This window comes from Mugil cephalus, chromosome 8 (genome assembly GCF_022458985.1).
Source record: "Mugil cephalus isolate CIBA_MC_2020 chromosome 8, CIBA_Mcephalus_1.1, whole genome shotgun sequence".
Taxonomy (NCBI): Eukaryota; Metazoa; Chordata; class Actinopteri; order Mugiliformes; family Mugilidae; genus Mugil; species Mugil cephalus.
This window is the reverse complement of record NC_061777.1, coordinates 20961749-20979509: the sequence shown is the minus strand read 5'-3', so window position 1 is coordinate 20979509 and position 17761 is coordinate 20961749. Positions and strand designations below refer to the sequence as shown.

At 40.3% G+C, this 17761-nt stretch overlaps 1 protein-coding gene across 1 annotated transcript in view; it reads left to right on the top strand.

The window, feature by feature from the left end:
• Positions 1–15560, top strand: part of galnt9 (polypeptide N-acetylgalactosaminyltransferase 9) — an 84269-nt gene extending 68709 nt beyond the window's left edge. Inside the window, exons 7-11 of the mRNA XM_047592683.1 lie at positions 2901–3086; positions 4755–4892; positions 7140–7235; positions 14249–14416; positions 14563–15560. Of these exons, the coding sequence (XP_047448639.1) occupies positions 2901–3086; positions 4755–4892; positions 7140–7235; positions 14249–14416; positions 14563–14709 (735 nt within the window). The 3' untranslated portion in view covers positions 14710–15560. The remainder of the gene's footprint in view (positions 1–2900; positions 3087–4754; positions 4893–7139; positions 7236–14248; positions 14417–14562) is intronic.
• Positions 15561–17761: the final 2201 nt, after the last annotated feature.

Sequence of the window (17761 nt, the reverse complement as noted above, 5' to 3'; positions counted from 1 at the left end):
TAAAGTGGTAGACTTCAAAATAAAGCATTTCCATTTAAAATGGCAGAGTTTTCATGTGACATTAAACATTATGAAATCATGTTTGGGACAGGATTGTGGGAGATTAGTTTCAAACTGCTCTCAGATAGATTAAAAAGATGTGACTTTAAATATATTTCCTATTGTCATCAATCCATTTAAAACAAGATTATTATGTTTATTGTATTGTGTATCAACCTTGCACAAGTACATTGTATTCAAACCCTGAGGTGTCTTGATCCTTTGTGTCATGATGCTCTGTTACTGAGAGCTATTAAAGTGTGAGTCACACTGTTTCCCAGGGTGACACGTTCTTTTATTACAATGACCACAGGCACTGTACAGTAGTTTAATTTGAGTCAGTCCCTTGTACGTCGCCTTGCTTCCAGAAGTGTGTATTCTACAGCGCCAAGTGTGTTTTTCCACAGTTTAAAGTAGTCCCTGAATGACTATTTACTCCTGGTTCAGCGCTGCGTTGTTTTTAGAAATTTAGTTTTATTTTTGGCCAAATGTGTTTGATAATATAACCAAATCAGACATAGATTACACTTTATAGGCAGTCTTATTCTTTGATGATCTAGCCTTAAATCTGGCACAGCACTGACGAGCTCATTCCTTTCCAAATAATGTAAAGATTTACTGGGTTTTGATCTCATTATGATTAAGTGGCAAACCAAACAGCGCAGGGCTCATAACAGCAGGCCTAACATACCTGCTTCCTGCAGATTAACTACATAAAATAGCAGTTTTTTTAAAACTGAGGAGAACTTTTTGAGTATTACCACAGGTGGAAGGAGAGCTACAGAGCTGGAATTCAAACGTGATTATTACAAAAATGCCTTAAACCATACGCTGTATTTATTTCCATTCCATTAAAAAAACATGGTCAGCTCAACACAGCCTCGCCCAGGTCTCCACTTAATTGCAAAAAGTGGTTTTGCAGCGGTATCCTCCATAAACGCCATGCAGGGGGCATTGTTTTGGAGTCACAGAGAAGTTAATGGATGAGTACATCTGTCGTGCATTGTGGCGATCGTCATTAAGAGCCTGTGGGTGGCGGAGACGGTGGCAGTTTGCACGGCTGCAAGGACATTACCATATGCTGTGGCATTCTGACGGCATTGTGCGAGGATGTAACTGCTGGGCCACTCTCCCACAGCATGGCGTAGATTTGCAGCAATGCCGGCTGTGTATCAATAAGTTTAAAATTCCAATCTTTTTTTGCTGCACTATGAGAAATGGCTGTTTTCCTGCCATGTGTCTGCCTGCCACTATTTCCTTACCTTGGGCGTGTCATTCAGGGGTCATGACATCCCTGAGCCTACAATTTATCAATATTTTCTGCTGTGATTGATGCTTTTAAAGATGACATTTTGATATATGATGATATATCTCTATGCCGTTCACACAGCACGTGTCAGTGTTTTCTGGTTGCCATAGGTAACCCTCTGAAGACTGTATTTACGATCCATAGTCTTTCTAATCTATTTATATGGACAAAGTCAATGGACACTAATTCTTAAAGCTCCCAAACAAGTAGAAGTATTAACATAGCGAAAAAAGGAAGGATTTTAATTATTCCATCCTGTTCAATAACTAATGTGAATGCTGTAAACGGCTTCTATTTTTCTATTAGTTGCTTCAGCAGTGTTTTTGTGCTCTTACGTGAGCTGGAATATGTAGCAGCAGATTGCCAGTACGTCCTTGAATGTGTATATGATCCAGAGGCAGATTGGCTGTTAGTCCAACTATTGTTGCTATTGACATTAATGAAGATGCCTGTTTGACCTTTTTCACTGGCAGCATTTAAATGTGTTCTCACTGGTAGCATGATATGAATATGTGTATCAGTTGTTGTTTTCCTTTCAGCCTTGGCATCGCAACAACAATGAGAAGTCACTTTATTGTCAAATTTATTCAGCTGACTACTATTTTGAAAAAAAAAATTTCATTATGCAGAAAATTTTTAATGGATTGCACTTGTACTTGGGTTGCTAACAAAACATATTCAAGCTTTTCATCTAATTTGCAAGTGAATACCCTCAAATTAAATCAAGTGTCTGCACTTTAAGCCCACATTCATAAGGATGTATAACAGTAGCTTAAACGTGTTTTGGTACACAGTTAAAATATTCTAACATACAGTATATGGACTGGGATTTCTAGATTCTGGATTCCACTGTGGTTTTCATTAACATCAGTGGAAAATAACTAAAGCAACAGTGCATTTAGAAATGTTTGTCAAATTATGACTATGCAAAGAAACATAGGAGAATACTACTCTTCACAAGGAGCAGTAAATTATCGCCATCGCGCATTTGGACATCCTTCCCACTGCCTGTAATTAGACAGCACTTACTGAGTAAATTGCTACGGTGCTGAAATGCAATGACTGCGCTAAAATACAAATCAGATGAAACGCAGGTTTAAAATAAAAGACGATTGAATAAAAATGGCAAGGAACAGCAAAAGAAGATGAGGTGTGAAATAATAAACCAAACAGTAACCACTGGAAATAGCCATCACAGTACAATGACCTTCGTTGTGTGCCTTATTTGAGATACTTCTAATAACTCGAAAGAAATTACTTTTGTGTACAACACTGTCATGAGCAATAACGAGCAAGAATGAAAGGAAAAAAAGCGCTAAATGAAGAACTGAATTGTAATAAACTGGAATCATCGTTTAATCCCACTGTCTCAGTCTGATTTAAGTCTGCACTTCTGCTTAGCAATAGCTGGGAGTTTAATTTCCCCTCAGACCGTGAGCTTCTTCCTAAATTCTCATTACCTTAATCTGTATTTAAAACGTTCAGAACGGACATTTTTTTTGCATAGGAATACTCGACTGAACGACAAACTCATTCTCTTTCTGCTGTCCAGGTGTGGCAGTGTGGAGGAAGCATGGAAGTCCTGCCATGTGCCAGGGTGGCCCACATCGAGCGCACCAAGAAGCCCTACAACAACGACATAGATTACTACGCTAAGCGCAATGCCCTGCGGGCCGCCGAAGTATGGATGGATGAATACAAGTCTCATGTCTACATGGCCTGGAACATTCCCATGAACGTACGTTACGCTCCGTCTTCCCTCCCTCAGCTCCTTGTGTGCCCTCTCCTCCCATCTCACTTGTTCATTCAGACATGCAGCCCAGGACTCCGGAGACATGAGTCAATACAAATTCAAAATTCAGATTTCATCCCACTTGACCTTCACACTGTCAGCAGAGCAAAGACAGAGAGAGAAAGCAGCTGTCTCACTCCAAACAAATGAGAGAAGTGCACGAAGTAAAGGAGATTAGCCTCGTGTCTAATAAGTCTATTTTAATACACATCACTTTAGCTTAATTGCTTTCCAGGGTCTTTTGAGATGGACTGCAAAATAATAAACAGCTTCTTTCATTAATAAAGAGTTTAATATTGAATCCTAATTGCCTCTTCAGCCATGCAGAATGAGATGATTGTCAGTGAAGGACATCAGAGAAGACCTCGAAAAGCAACCCTAAACCACACTCTGATGTTCACAACAAAGTAACAGGCTGCGTGGTGGTTACATACAGGTCTGATTTGCTGCTGATATCTAGAGAAATGTGGGCCAAAAACCATTACGAGAGAAGTCCCTCGGTGCAAGTGGGAAGCGCCAACTGGGGAAAGGAGGTAACTGTTGTGTACGTGCAGCATGGAGGTGCAGCGCCACTGAGGTGGGGGCAACTTTGACAAAGTAGCCAATCAGGGCACATCCCTTCTTGAGTGTAATTACAAACACAGTGGCATGGCATGTTATTACCCCGGCTGTCCTGTGGCGCAGAGTTATTTTGTGTACAGTACAAAGACCTAACACTACGATTATTCCATCTACCCCCTCCCTCGCCTCTCTCCCCTCCCAACCCACCCATTCTTGTTATTGTCTAAGGTGCCTGCTGAGAGCACAATTACTGTGGTGGGGGAGGGCTTTATGATCCACCACAGTGGCCAGCCCCAAGCCCAAATAGGAAACAACATCTCACCGAAATCGAAAGCATTTGTTCGGGCTGCTTTATAGTAGCCAAAAAATTAGTGGATGTTTCCATGTAGAATTCAATATTAAGAGATGTTGTAGGCAAGTACAGCAGCTGAGTTTGGACTCCAGCAGAGAGCGGGGACTGATGAAAAGTATTTTCCTGGAAACATCGTTTGGTAATGAGGCAGCTATGAGTGCGTCTCTGTGCATATGTGTGTGTGTGCTTTCATATGCATGCAGTGTCTATTTGCTGTGACTGTAAAAAATGTGTTTATTTCCATATGCATGCACCTTTAAGCAGTGCACTGTATATGTAAATACTGATGTGTGTGTGTGTGTGTGTGTGTGTGTGTGTGTGTGTGTGTGTGTGTGTGTGTGTGTGTGCACGTGCTTGCTTACATTAGAATGAAGTGATCTGTGCCAGGCATTAAGCATTCCCCCAGTCAATCTGGGAAGCCACCTCCATAATGCAGGCATGGACGTGAGGGCTCATAATTAAGCTGCGTATTAGAATTTGCTCAGTACAGATCATGTCTAATGAAAGAACAATGAAGGTCCCACATGACAGGTGTATCTATCCATCTCTTAGCTAAATGCTTGTTCTCTCAGCACCACTCTCGCATTCTCCATTTCTCCAGCAGCTGCAACTTCAATAAGTAAAGTGCCCGCCAGCTATTATTTTTTTTCTTCGTTTTTTCATTTCGTTTTTTGTCTTTGTTTTGTCCCATTTGTTGACAGAACCCTGGGGTTGATTTCGGCGATGTCTCTGAGCGCTTGGCCTTGAGGAAAAGGCTGCAGTGTCGGAGTTTCCGCTGGTACCTTGAACATGTCTACCCAGAGATGCGGATCTACAACAACACAATCACATACGGCGAGGTGAGAAGATTCTTGCTGAAAGGATAATTGCATGTTAATTTTAGCCATATTATGGTCTGCAATTCTATTATCCACTAGAACTGTGCAGCGATGTAAAAGCAGCTAATTTGATTCCACAAATGATAAATACAGAAAATTAGTTGGCGAAAGTTAATTAATTTGTAAGCTGGGCATTACCCAGATCTTTTTTTGTAACCATCTTTTTCCCCCTGAAAAATACATGTCAGCGGCTAATTGATATCTGCTTCACTTTATTTGAAACCCTTTCCACATAAGCAGTGATCCAGTAGTGGCTGAGGAATCATCACTCTGCATTAAAAACCATTACACTTTACGGAAAACAAATATGATTTCACAGCATCCCATCTGAAGTAAGTGCATCTTGTTGCTATGGCAATGCAGCATCGCCGCACAGGATTAGTTTTAATTTCCTCATAATGATTTTTATTTAAACACTTATTAGTTTTCCATTCACACTTGATTGTTTTGGGCTTGGCTTGCACACTCAGCACAGTGGGAGAAGAAAACAGGATTATGACAGGTTGAAGAATTGAACACACTCCTGAGTCAGAGACTATTTGGAGGTTTGTTGAAACGCCCCATTTTTCCTCATATCAATATCAACAATAGAAAACGGAGGAAAAGCAAAATGCTCTGCATGTCAGAATGCGTCACAATTAACTTCTGGATTCATCAAAGCTGTGTGAATTTGCTCCCTCCCCTTTGATTCCTCCGCCGCTTGTTTTGGCTCTGGCACCCAGTTAATGGATTCCTCAGAGCGGCATTCCACTTAAGTGGCACTATTTCAGATCTGTCCACAAGCTGGGAAGCAGTTACCTTGTGTTGCCACACAGCTGCCACAGCAGAAGTGAGTCTCATCTGTCAGAGAGCATCAGCGCCACGCTTGGCCATGCTGACCAGACCGGCCGAGTGGAACCTTCCCTGACAACAGCACATGATAGATATGTCACAACCTGGAAATGAAGCCATACGCATTCAAATCACACAGAACGGAAGGAAGCTCATGCTCAGTGCACACCATCATCTGGTGGCCTAGAGGAGAGGGAGAGAGATATCCTGATCCTGATCCACCCATCACGTTGAGATGATATAAACACTGCAGTGTGAACAAGACACAATGGATGTGAGAGGCAGGGGGTTGGCGTTAACAGAGGAAGGACAGAGGATTTAGGTAATGGCTCAGATTCAAGGAACTAGAGGAATCCTTAATAAACATATCATTTCAGAAACCTCTACAAACAACATGTGAATATGTACAAGGGATTGACTATTACTTAGATAAGTCTTCAAGAAACCCAAACAAGTCCAGTTGCCCTTTTTTCACCTTGTATTTTAGATATACCGAGACATGGATACCATGTTTCTATTTATTAATTTATGTATTTTTTGCTGGATTGACATACCACTTAACAAATTGTTTTGTTGTCTGGGCATCAAATCAAAGATGCACTGCTCGGGAAATGGACAAGCCTATATCATATGTGCACACTAACCACTCAGCTAATCACTCCTTAGAAAAAAATATTTAATTGTATAAAAAAATCAGTTTTACACTTATTTTTCTATTATTGTGTCATTGATGATCATTGATCTCACTGGTGATTTTCTCAACAATGCTAATCAGCATTGTTTCCTGGGTTAGCGACTGTCTTTTCAGTCACAGGTGAATACGCCGAGGAAAATAAGCCGTGCAACTACACTCTGCTGTATACTGTTCTGTCGTCTTGTTTTCCTCACTTTCCTCACATATCTTCTCTTTAAGAAATCTCTATTAATCTAGTGAGCTATATTTTTCCCACTTGTTATGCAGCAGATTGACACCGAAAGACATTTCTATGTGGTCATGTTTACCTGCATCTAAACTATTTCTTTAGCTTTTCATTGGGTTGGTTGCAATTAACTAATGGAAATATCTTTTAACATAACATATTGAGTGTTCTGTTGATTCATGTCTTACTTTGTCTACTGCTGCAGATAGCACATAATGACTTTATCAGAGCTTTTAAGCAGAAAAATAGTAAATAAAGCCGATGTGAACCAAAACACTGGATAAATTCAGCTGAGCCAAACAGTGAACTAAAGGATTCTGCTGCAGCAGAGCTTCTTGCAAAGCTACGTGATAATTCTATGTGGGGTTTTCACTGTGAGCTATTCACATACACAAGTCATAAAAAATATGAATAATACCAACGTTAAAGTAACCATCTCATGTGTTTTTTCCTTCAGGTGAGAAACAGCAAGGCTAGTGGCTACTGCTTGGACCAGGGATCTGAGGATGATGACAAAGCCATCCTGTACCCCTGCCATGGCATGTCCTCCCAGGTGAGACCAGGCATATTGGCTATTTATGTGTCCACGTTGACTGCAGTCATGAACTAAGCAGTCATGTTTATCAGTCAATAATTTAATTATTTCAGCTATCGGTCAGTCGGGGTTTTCTACCGATTCTTGCAAAAGAATAACAAGTGTTATATTTTATATTCTACATCCTTGTATTCCTTGCTCAGAAAATTTCCACTCTTAGAATTACAAATCAGCATACCCTGTTGTATTATTCTTGAGAAAAGTCTACAACATTATATTCAAGTCCTGTAGAAATTAAACCAGACTTCATATTGTGGTCATGTAAGGCAAATGTTCTCTATTCAAACCACACCCTGAAAATCTACCACACTCAGCCAATTAACAAACTATCATGAGAGGATCATCAAAAGATCCACCCATGGTTTTACTGCGTCTCCACACAGCACGCATCCTCTAAACCTTGTGAAGGACCTGTGATGTATTGAAAATGAAATGCAGACAAGTAAGACATCTATACTAAGGACACAGAGTGTACGCAATGTAACATCCTGAAATAAAATCTGCTCTGCATATGCAATAGTTGCAAATCTCAGCTGAATTGATATGAGAGAAGTGAAACATAGAGTTGTGTTGAACATGAGGTAATTGGTGGCTTTGGGGACAAGTATTTTCCTTTCTACCATAAATACGTGTATCCTAAATTGAATCAGTGTTTAATGTGACCACCCTTTTATACGAGCGATAATTCTCACAGGTACACATAGTACTTGCCACGCGTTTCCAAACATCTTGGAGGACTTATCACATTACATTTGTGGGTTGAGACTGTCTCAGTTGCTTCAGTCTCTTCGTCCCAGACCGACTCCATGTGGGAGCCATACAAGCTGTTGCAGGGCTCCCAGCTCCCCGTATAATTTTCGCTGAACAAAGCTCTTTATGTCTCTGCAGTAAATTTGGTTTCATTGCCATATTACAGAATGAAGTTGGGACCATAAAGACACCTCGTTCATTGCACCGCATGATGAGAAAGAACTTATATATCTAAAGTGCAGAACATGGTTGCACGTATTTTATATGTATGATATGTTTGGTAATCCATGTACTGTGGTCACATTTAAAGGAAAAGCAGCGTGACAAGGCTGCCTCTTGCTTCCTGTCAACCTCCTGCTGAGTTGATGAATATTTCAACAGATTCAGGGTGTAATAGCTTGAATCTGTTGGACTTTATGAAATGAAATGGAAACACACACAGAAAACATTTAAGTAGTTAGTTAGTTAATTGTTAGTTAGTGATGTAAAGTGCTGATGTTGTGATATATCTCTATTCCGTTTGTCTTAAATAATTAGGGTTCTAACTACTTATTGTGTGCTGTTTATGCTTTATAAGGCATATGTTTTATAAAGCATTAATAAAAGAGAAATGTGTTTCATTTTCATTATAATGTAATTAGTTTGATTTTAGCCATAGTAAATAAAATAGGCTAAAATAATTAATAATAAAAAATCTCAAGCTTAAAACTCAATTTATTTGAATCTGAAAAGAGAGTTGGATTCAGCATTTCATAGTCGCTTCCAGAAACAACATGGACACAGAGATCGTATTGACACTATTTTATATTTTATATATATTTATATATATTTTATATAAAGAATATATGGCTCTACTGGGAGTTTGGCATTAAAAAATAATGGGATTCTTATCCTTGTTTTGAGGATGTGAAGGAAATGGTGGATTCTACAGTGAGAGGCCATGTAATCACATAAATATACATTGGGATGCTACTGAAAACAAGGATGTGTGTTGAGCACAACCTTCACTTGAACAGACACCGAAGCAAAATGTGACAGTGGGAGGCGTCCTTATTATACTTTTTTCTTTTGTTCTGTTTTCTTTGCTTGAAACTAGAAGCAAGGCTGAAGCCAAATCATGAAAACAATCATTACATTTCAAACCCAGTCTCACTGCTGTTCTTCCCTGTGAGTGACGTACTCCTTATGTGCAATTTAAGGAGCCCCTCTTCTAAGAGCTCTGTGGGCTCCAGTAATGTAAATGTCCACTGATTCTGATCCCCGGGAGGAATAAACAAATGGAGATGAATTGTGTGTTGTTGTATCATTAAGTTACAGTGATGACTGACATTACAGTGGGTAGACCAAATTAAATTTTGTGGGACACTGATTTTGTATTCCTTTTTACTCCTCTTATGAAAAACTATAATTGGCCAGAATGAAGCTTTAATGTGCATCTGAACAATCAGTCTTTCTGTGCCAGCTCATTTTGTGGGAATGTGAAATATGTATAATGTTTCACTATTGTCCAACCTTATAATGCAGTGAAATCACTGTGGACTTAGAGTATACGCATACACACCTAGTCTGTTAAAGAAAATTATATGCATAATACTAATGCATACATGACAAGAACATGTGAAGAAATAATAAGGTGCCTCTACAGGGAGACATTTGCCTGGATCATGTGTATACACGGCACCAAAATATGGTGCAATTTTCAAAGGAGGAAGAATTAATGAGCCCCAGTAATCCTGACATCTCCCACAATAACAAGCCAATATCGAGCTGTAGTCTGAAGTGTGTTGAGGTGACTGTGTTATTTTGTAGCAGCCTGATGTCATTTGGCCGTGATGTGATCGAATTAAACAAAGTGGAAGTGACCGTGTGTAATAGTGACACACTTTGAAGCTACGGATTTATCAACATGTCTATCATTCTGCATTCAGATGGCTGCAGGGAGTTAATGAAGTGAAAGAGAAGCTTTTCATACGGCATAAAGCAGCTGTGCACAACAGATTTTGAAAGAATGACCCAAATTGATTCATTGATTGGTGTGGCTGAACCACAACAAAAGAATCTTTGATAAAAAAAAATTAAAAAAAAAAGTTCATTTAAATAGCAACATCCCTTTATGGATTATGTCTTATACTCATTTGTTTAGTTAAGTGTTGTTTGTCTAATCCAGCCCAAGCACAACCAAGACCCTGTTTTGTTCAGTTTTACCAAATGATCAGTACCTGTACCTTGTAACAATTAAAGCCAATGCATTGGACAAGCATGTTCAAGATTGCGGGGTTACTTTTTCAAATCATTCGACTAACAGGAAGAAAATGTTTGAGGGTGTAGGGATTATCCTTACTTTCCCCTCAACGTAGACCGCTGAAATGCCTTTGAGCAAGGCACCCAACCTCCCACACTGCTCTTGGGCTGCCCATTTCTTTGGAATCTGTTGCTTTCAACTCTCAATATGAAATCCAAAGAGCTGTCACTATTAGTGTAGCAATTAAGCCATCAATAGGCTTTAAAATCAAAACAAACCCATCAGAGAGATAGCGAAACCGTTAGGTGTGGCCATCTCAGCTCTTTGGAACATTCTTAATAAGAAAGGACGCACCTCCTATTGGTGTTGCTCAGCAACAGCAAACACCAAAAGACCTGGAGGACCATGGAAAACAACTGTGGTGGATGACTGAAGAATTCATTCCCCGGTGAAGAAAAACCCCTTCACAGTTGGCCAGATCAGAAACACTCTCCAGGAAAAAGGTAGATGTGTGTCAAGTCAAGAGAAGACTTGACACAGAGTGAATACAGAGGGTTCATCACAAGATGTAAACCATTGGTGAGCCTCAAAAACAGGAAGGCCAGAATAGAGTTTGTCAAACAACATCTCAAAAAGTCTTCACAGTTCTGGAAGAACATCCTATGGACAGATAGGACAAAGCTTAACATGTACCAAAGTGATGGGAAGAGAAGATTGTGGAGAAGGAAAGGAACTGCTCATGATCCAAAACCTACCACCTCATCAGTGAAGCATGGTGGTGGGTGGACATGTATGGCTGCCAATGGAACTGATTCCCTTGTATTTATTAATGATGTGACTGCTGACAAAAGCAGCAGAATGAATTGTGAAGCGTTTCGGGCAAAATTATCTGCTCATATTCAGCCAAATGCTTCACAGTGCAGATGGATATGACCCGAAGCATACTACAAAAGCCAAAGAGTTTTTTAAAGTACAGAAGTGGAATGTCATGCAGTGGCCAAGTCAATCACCTGACCTGAATCTGACTGAGCCTGTATTTCACTTGCTGAAGACAAAAGTCAAGGTAAAATGCCACAAGAACAAGCAGGAACTGCAAAAGAATTGCAACCAAGCATTGAAAAGTTATGATTGTTAATTTGTCCCATTACTTTTTGTCCCTTAAAAAGTGAGAGGCACATATACAAACTGTTGTAATTCCTACACCGTTCACCTGATCTGAATCAGGTGAACGGAAGGTGAACAGAATCAAATAAGAAGCTGAGTGTTGTTTGTTTCATTTCAAATCCATCGTGGTGGAGTATAGAGCCAACACGATGAGTGTCGATTGTTGTGCCCCAATATTTAAGGACCTAACTGTAATTCCATGAACAATTCTTCATGAAGCTTGTTGTAATAATAACCTTTGGCATCTTGTGAAAGGCAGCAGTATTATGTGTTTATTTAAAATGCCTCCCTTTCCTGAGTCCAAAGAATTCTATTCATCAGCATCCTTGTGAGATTTCAAAGCTACTCCAGTGAACCTTGACTGACACACAAAGTGGTGCTTTGTTGTTTTCCTGTTTGTTCTGAGTGGCTCTTTTGGGGAGAACATTGAATTAAACCACCTGCATCGTCTCTTCTCAGAAGGAGACACACCCACGCGGGCCACCTTTTTCAGCTCTACTTTCTCCAACCACACTACGAACAGTCTGCCTCTCTGAAAAACGTATTCAAGTTGAAAGATTGAGGAAAGTACTTGAACACAGAAGTCAGTTCATAACCACAGTAATAGGCTTGCTTGCTATTAAATTTGAATTTTCTCAGAATTCAAATACAATTACGTTTGTAGAGATGGGAAGTCATTATGGTCCATTTTGGGGGTCTAAGGTTTTCAGAATGTTTTTCATAATAAAACAGTGAACATTCCTATAGATTTACTGAAAAGTTAACTCACACAGGAACAGAGGACTGGCATACACGTCTTTCAGAAGTCAGCTTTTCAAGAGCCTGGATTCACATTGTTCCACCGATTCTTCTAGGACTGTGAATAACATACTGGAGCTGCCGACTCTGCACTATTCCCTTTTTTCCACAGTTGCTAAAACACATTTTTTGTCACCTCTCACCCTTTTCTCAAAACTGTGACCACAAAATCCAATTTTCAAACGACATTCAACAGACCTCCGACTTCTCTGTCAAAGTCCACCAATCTCCTCAGAACAGTTTTATCTGTGCTCAGAATCACACAGTGTTTTCTGATCATACACAGAGAAAACACTACGTTAAAAATGGAAAACCGTTAAAGAAAGGATTGCTCGGTCACACACTTTAGATACTTTGCATACTAATTACTAGTAATTACAGCATGGCAGCTAAAAGACAAAAGTTGGATTAATGTCAGTAGATTATTAGTCAACTAATGATTCATTTGTCATTGGCATTATTTCTTTGTACAGGGTCATGCTAAACGACAAGTTTTAACCTCTTATTCCTGATGGAATTCTCTCTAGACTACAATGAGTCAGTAGCAGAGACTCTATTGATTCCTTGAAAACTGATAATGTCTTCGGGAACTCAGAGTTGTTTTTCTAGCCAACTTCCAGTTGGAAAACATAAGTTACCTGTCCTCTTTGTATCTGCTCAGTGTACTCTTTGTCCTTCTTCCCTCATTGCCATTCCCTGAACGTGGCCACAGTTGCTCGGAATTTATCTGAAAATACTGTTTTAGGTCTTAATGTGCTCTCTTCCACATGGTTTCTATCCAGTAATAGACGTCTTCTTACTCCAACTTCCTGGAGACTGCAAAATGGTTTCGTCACATCATTCACATCATTAGCAACAAGTGTGAACAAATTTGCATTGTGTGTAAGCAATGACTTCAGCGTTGTAACACCTGTGGTCACCATTAAGCATCAGGGCACAAAATGTGTTTTAGAGAGTGAAAATGTGTTTTACAAAAAGAGCAAATGTGATCTGAAAACTGTGTTTAACTGGGTGGAAACTGTTCAAGGTTTTGCCAAATGAATAGTCAATTCACTAAATGTGTTCAGACCACTGAACTTTATGTTCAGAGAATAAGAATTTGTGCCTCAGCACTTCAGAGAAAACAGAAAATAGGAGGCCGCACATGCGTGTGTGTGTGATTGAGGACAGTCAAAGCAGGGCTGCTGTCACACCAAAGACGTCCCCTATCTTTGGCATCTCATTTTCCGGAGAGGATCACTTCTATAAATAATAAATGCTATCTCTACTGTATCCTTACGTAATAGATACGTATCGCCACAGAGCCTTTCATGTGCGGGATTAAGCAGGACAGGATCAAGTTTTAGTTTGGGGAAATGTTGTAGCATTAATGAGCTGTACACTGTGGCCCTCATGCAGCGCTATGCACCAAACCACAGAACAACATGAAACAAGGACACACAGTCAAATAAATGGTCAAGGTAAAGTTCAGTATATGATTAATTTCAAACATCATCATGTAAATTACCTAATCTACCTTTTTTTTGTTGTTTTAGGTTCCATTTTATGCCATTTAAGACAGATATTTTAGATACAGACAGCAACGTGGCAAAGAGAGCAGATAAATGATATGCACCAGAGATCCAGCTGGCCAGTTGAACTGGAGACTGACATTTTAGCATGTCCTAACCACTTGGTCAGTTATTTGTCAGGGGTAAAAATCAGGCACATAAAATAATAACGAACAACTTTTCTGATTGCCTGAGCCCTAGTCTGTCAATCAGCCTGAAAACCCTTTTTCTCAACTTCCCTGCTTTTTGTAGATTCTGCAGCCTGTCTTTATAGAGCTGAACAGCCAAACAGCATCACTTCAAACCACATTCAATCATATTTCCTCACCAAAGCACAATTCGGGGTTTGTGTTTGAGATTTCCCCGGGTGCCCTTTAAAATGTTGAGTGTTTGTTTTTTGAGGCTGCACTTGCCACTACAGTACTTCAGTCCAGCAGTCTAATACGCTGGTTAACTCTGTGTTTCAGCTTGCCCGCTACTCTACGGAGGGGCTTCTCCAGCTTGGACCCCTGGGGTCAACCACCTTCTTGCCTGACACAAAATGCCTCATTGATGATGGCAGGGGACGAACACCCAGTCTAAAGAAATGTGACGCTGTCTCAAGGATTTCCCAGAGACTTTGGGACTTCACACAGGTAAAAAGACCTTTTTCCACTTTGACACAAAATCTAAAATAAGAGAGTGACCATAACAATCATACTGCTCTGACTGTGACAACCGTCGTTTGTTTCTCAAGGCTACTGTGCCAGTTAACCCGTATTTCTTTGTGTATTTGGTACAGAATGGTCCAATCATCAGCAGGGACACTGGCCGATGTTTGGAGGTAGAAATGTCCAAAGACGCCAACTTTGGCCTTCGTCTGGTGGTCCAGAGATGCTCCGGTCAGAAGTGGATGATTCGAAACTGGATAAAGCATCCCAGGCACTGAAGCCAGAGAATGACCTCTGGGAGAGTTTGGCCAGTGTTTCAAGTGACACTTGGATCACACACTGTGGACAAATCAGAGAGGAGCAGGGGCTGGTGTCGCTAGTGTGTGGTATTTCACACCACAGACTCCACAGCACGCTGAGCTTCCCTCAGGCCACAGAGCTTTCCAGCACTGAGTCTTAAAGAAGAATATGATCAATTCATGTGTTCCACTGAGCTGCGTGCTCACACCAGACCTTACAGCAAGCAGCACAATTTGAAATGACCCACATTTTTGACATTCGGCAACATGTATAGAACAAGTCACTGGAGTGCAGTCCCTGCAGGTGGATCAACATTCTAGTAATTATTTTATTTCTACTGTAAAAGCTTTAGAGATGAAAAAGAAAGTGAGTGTGTGTCTTTCATTTCTGAGTGCATCTGAGCAAATCAAAAGATATAATTGCCGTCAGTTGCCACATAAAAGTGATTATTTTGGGCTGTGATTTGGAAAATTGCTTTGGACATAATGTGCTGCCCTGGCAAGATATGGAATAGGCTTCAAAGGAGATGCCTATCATCAGAACGGGAGGCGTTTCACCTGCACTCACACAAACCACTACAAGTCTTTGTTTGTTTTCGACTGCATTGCTCACTGCGGACAGGAGCAATCATGTGCCTTTTTCCTCATTTTTTCTGCTTCATCTGACCAGGGAATGTCTCTCCCAAAAGCATGTAAAAAAATATTTGAAAGTTATTAATATATAAAACAATGTATAAAACAGTCTAATGATAGTAATATATTGTAAAAAGTGAAAAATTGATATCTGTCCTCTGATAACGATTAGGATAATAAAATCATTTTTATGATGAGCTGCCTCTCTGTCTTCACCAGCCCGTTAGGCCAGTTTCACGCCAACGTTTGATCCTCTCTGGTACTTGGCTTGTGTGTTGCGTCAAAACACACATTCTCCTCTGTATTATTGTAAGGCCAGTTGCTAAACACGGCAGCACCATTGCCTCTCTTTTGTTGTGCCGGCTCTTACAACCACCTCAAGCGTCCATCAGGTTTCTCGCCGTGCGCACTGTAATTGTTCCAACCCACCCACTGGGTAGTGGGTCTTCAGAAAGCAGAAAGCTTTCCAATCATTGCTCTCAGAAAGAATCTTCTTTGCTCGCTCAGATTTCCTCATGTGCAGCCTAAAAAGGTGACAAATGTGGAAGAGGGACCGTATCATTGTGGAAACATGATCCAAAAACAAATAAAAAGCCTAGAAGCACTTAAGCAACCAGGTAATGCACAAGCACAAGGGAACAATGGTGCCGTTGTAATTTTCCTGACACATACAAAAATAATACCACAATCGATCTGGTGCTGTTATTATAGACTTTTGTTGTGGATGCAGTAAACACAACCCCGTTGAGTAACAACTACACCAGCACTAGCAGTTGTAGCAGGATGTCTAGGATGTGCAGCCTTAGGCTCAGTCTCACTGCAAATCACGTATAATGCTGTCAAACATATACAGTATAACTCAGACAGTTGCTGAGTCAGCTTGAGACACGAGAAACATTTCTAATTTAATCTTTTTTTTTTAATTATCTGGAATGTCAAGTGTTAAACGTCATAATAAACTCCATATAATCGCAAGTGTTGCAAGAGTGACGAAGGTGGGTAGGTCTCTTCCGAACACAGGAAATATTTGGGCTTGTCAGAACAAGAGAGGCACAGGTGAAACTAATTCCATTAGCGATGGCTCGGTTCCATCAAGTGTCCAGTAAACCATGACAGTGAGTCAGCATGCACACTACAAGGACCTTGGAATGGGCTCACCTAATTAGAATGCAGTCATCTTTTATTGTATTGATTACTCCTGTGTTAATCCTGTTATGACAAGCCAAAATGTCTGCCATGAATAAGGTCTGCAGTCTACCGTAAATAATATTTCCTCTTCCCAATGTACTAAAGTAGCTGTAGTAATATAGATTTTCTTATCTGTGGAAGCAAAATAATGTTGAACAACTTGCTTCTTTTTTTTTTTTTTTTTTTTTGTAACAGAGACATCATACGAGGATTAAAGCCAAAAAAAAAAGTGCTCCCTGTGCTGAAAATGGAACACATTTGTTGCATTCACGAGAGGCTTCCTTGTGTGTCCAATCTCCTCCACAATCCTCCAGCCTGGATGTACTGTGCATTTTAGGACGCAATGGAAAGTGAAAAGCCCTTTTTACTGAGGTTAGCCATGCTTTCCAACCTGCATGTTCCAAAGGCCCATTTTAATTTAGTTTCCAGCTGGTTTACCCTGAGAGATTGCCCGCACTTGGTGCCACGTCATGCTTCTTTGGCTCTAATCATTTCATATAAGCAATGCATCATCTGTGTGTCCTCTAAACGAAGACTGCTCCAGCCCTCCCAAGGTAATATCTTGTTCTGGTCCCCGACAAGGTTTACAAACATGCTGCCAGGGCAATGTCTCAGCTACTATGTCAGGAAATAGTGTAAACCAGGGAAGTTTTACTATTCTTACTCTATATGGCTTCCCTGGACGTAACACCTGCAAAATAATGTTAGCACGCCTGATAGAATGAATGGGCACACAGCTCTGTGCCACATGAGTTCACCTGCTGAGACAATTTACACCACACTCCAAGGAATTCTGGCTACACTACAACACCACTTTATATAAATAGCATGTGCATAGCCAAAGGAAAAAATTATGAGAATTATTTGGTTTCATGGCTGAATTTGAACGTGGAATTAGAGAAGTTGTTCTTCATCTAAGAGCTACCTTTTAAGTACCGTTTTAGCAGTTTGTGTTTTTACAGAGTCAGTGTGATCATCCTTGACACGCAGCTCATTCTCTCAATCCGATCGACAATTCTGCATGAAGAAGCAAAGGATGTGGGACAGTTTAATGCTCAAAACATACATTCTGTGTGGATAATCATTTAAAGTCCAGGTTATGAATCAAAGGTAGGGATTATGGTTATTGTCTAGAAGCCGCAGAATTCTTGCAATAGTGTTACAGTGCAGCGTATGTGTGCAGTAGCGTTTGAGCGTGACAAACTAGGTC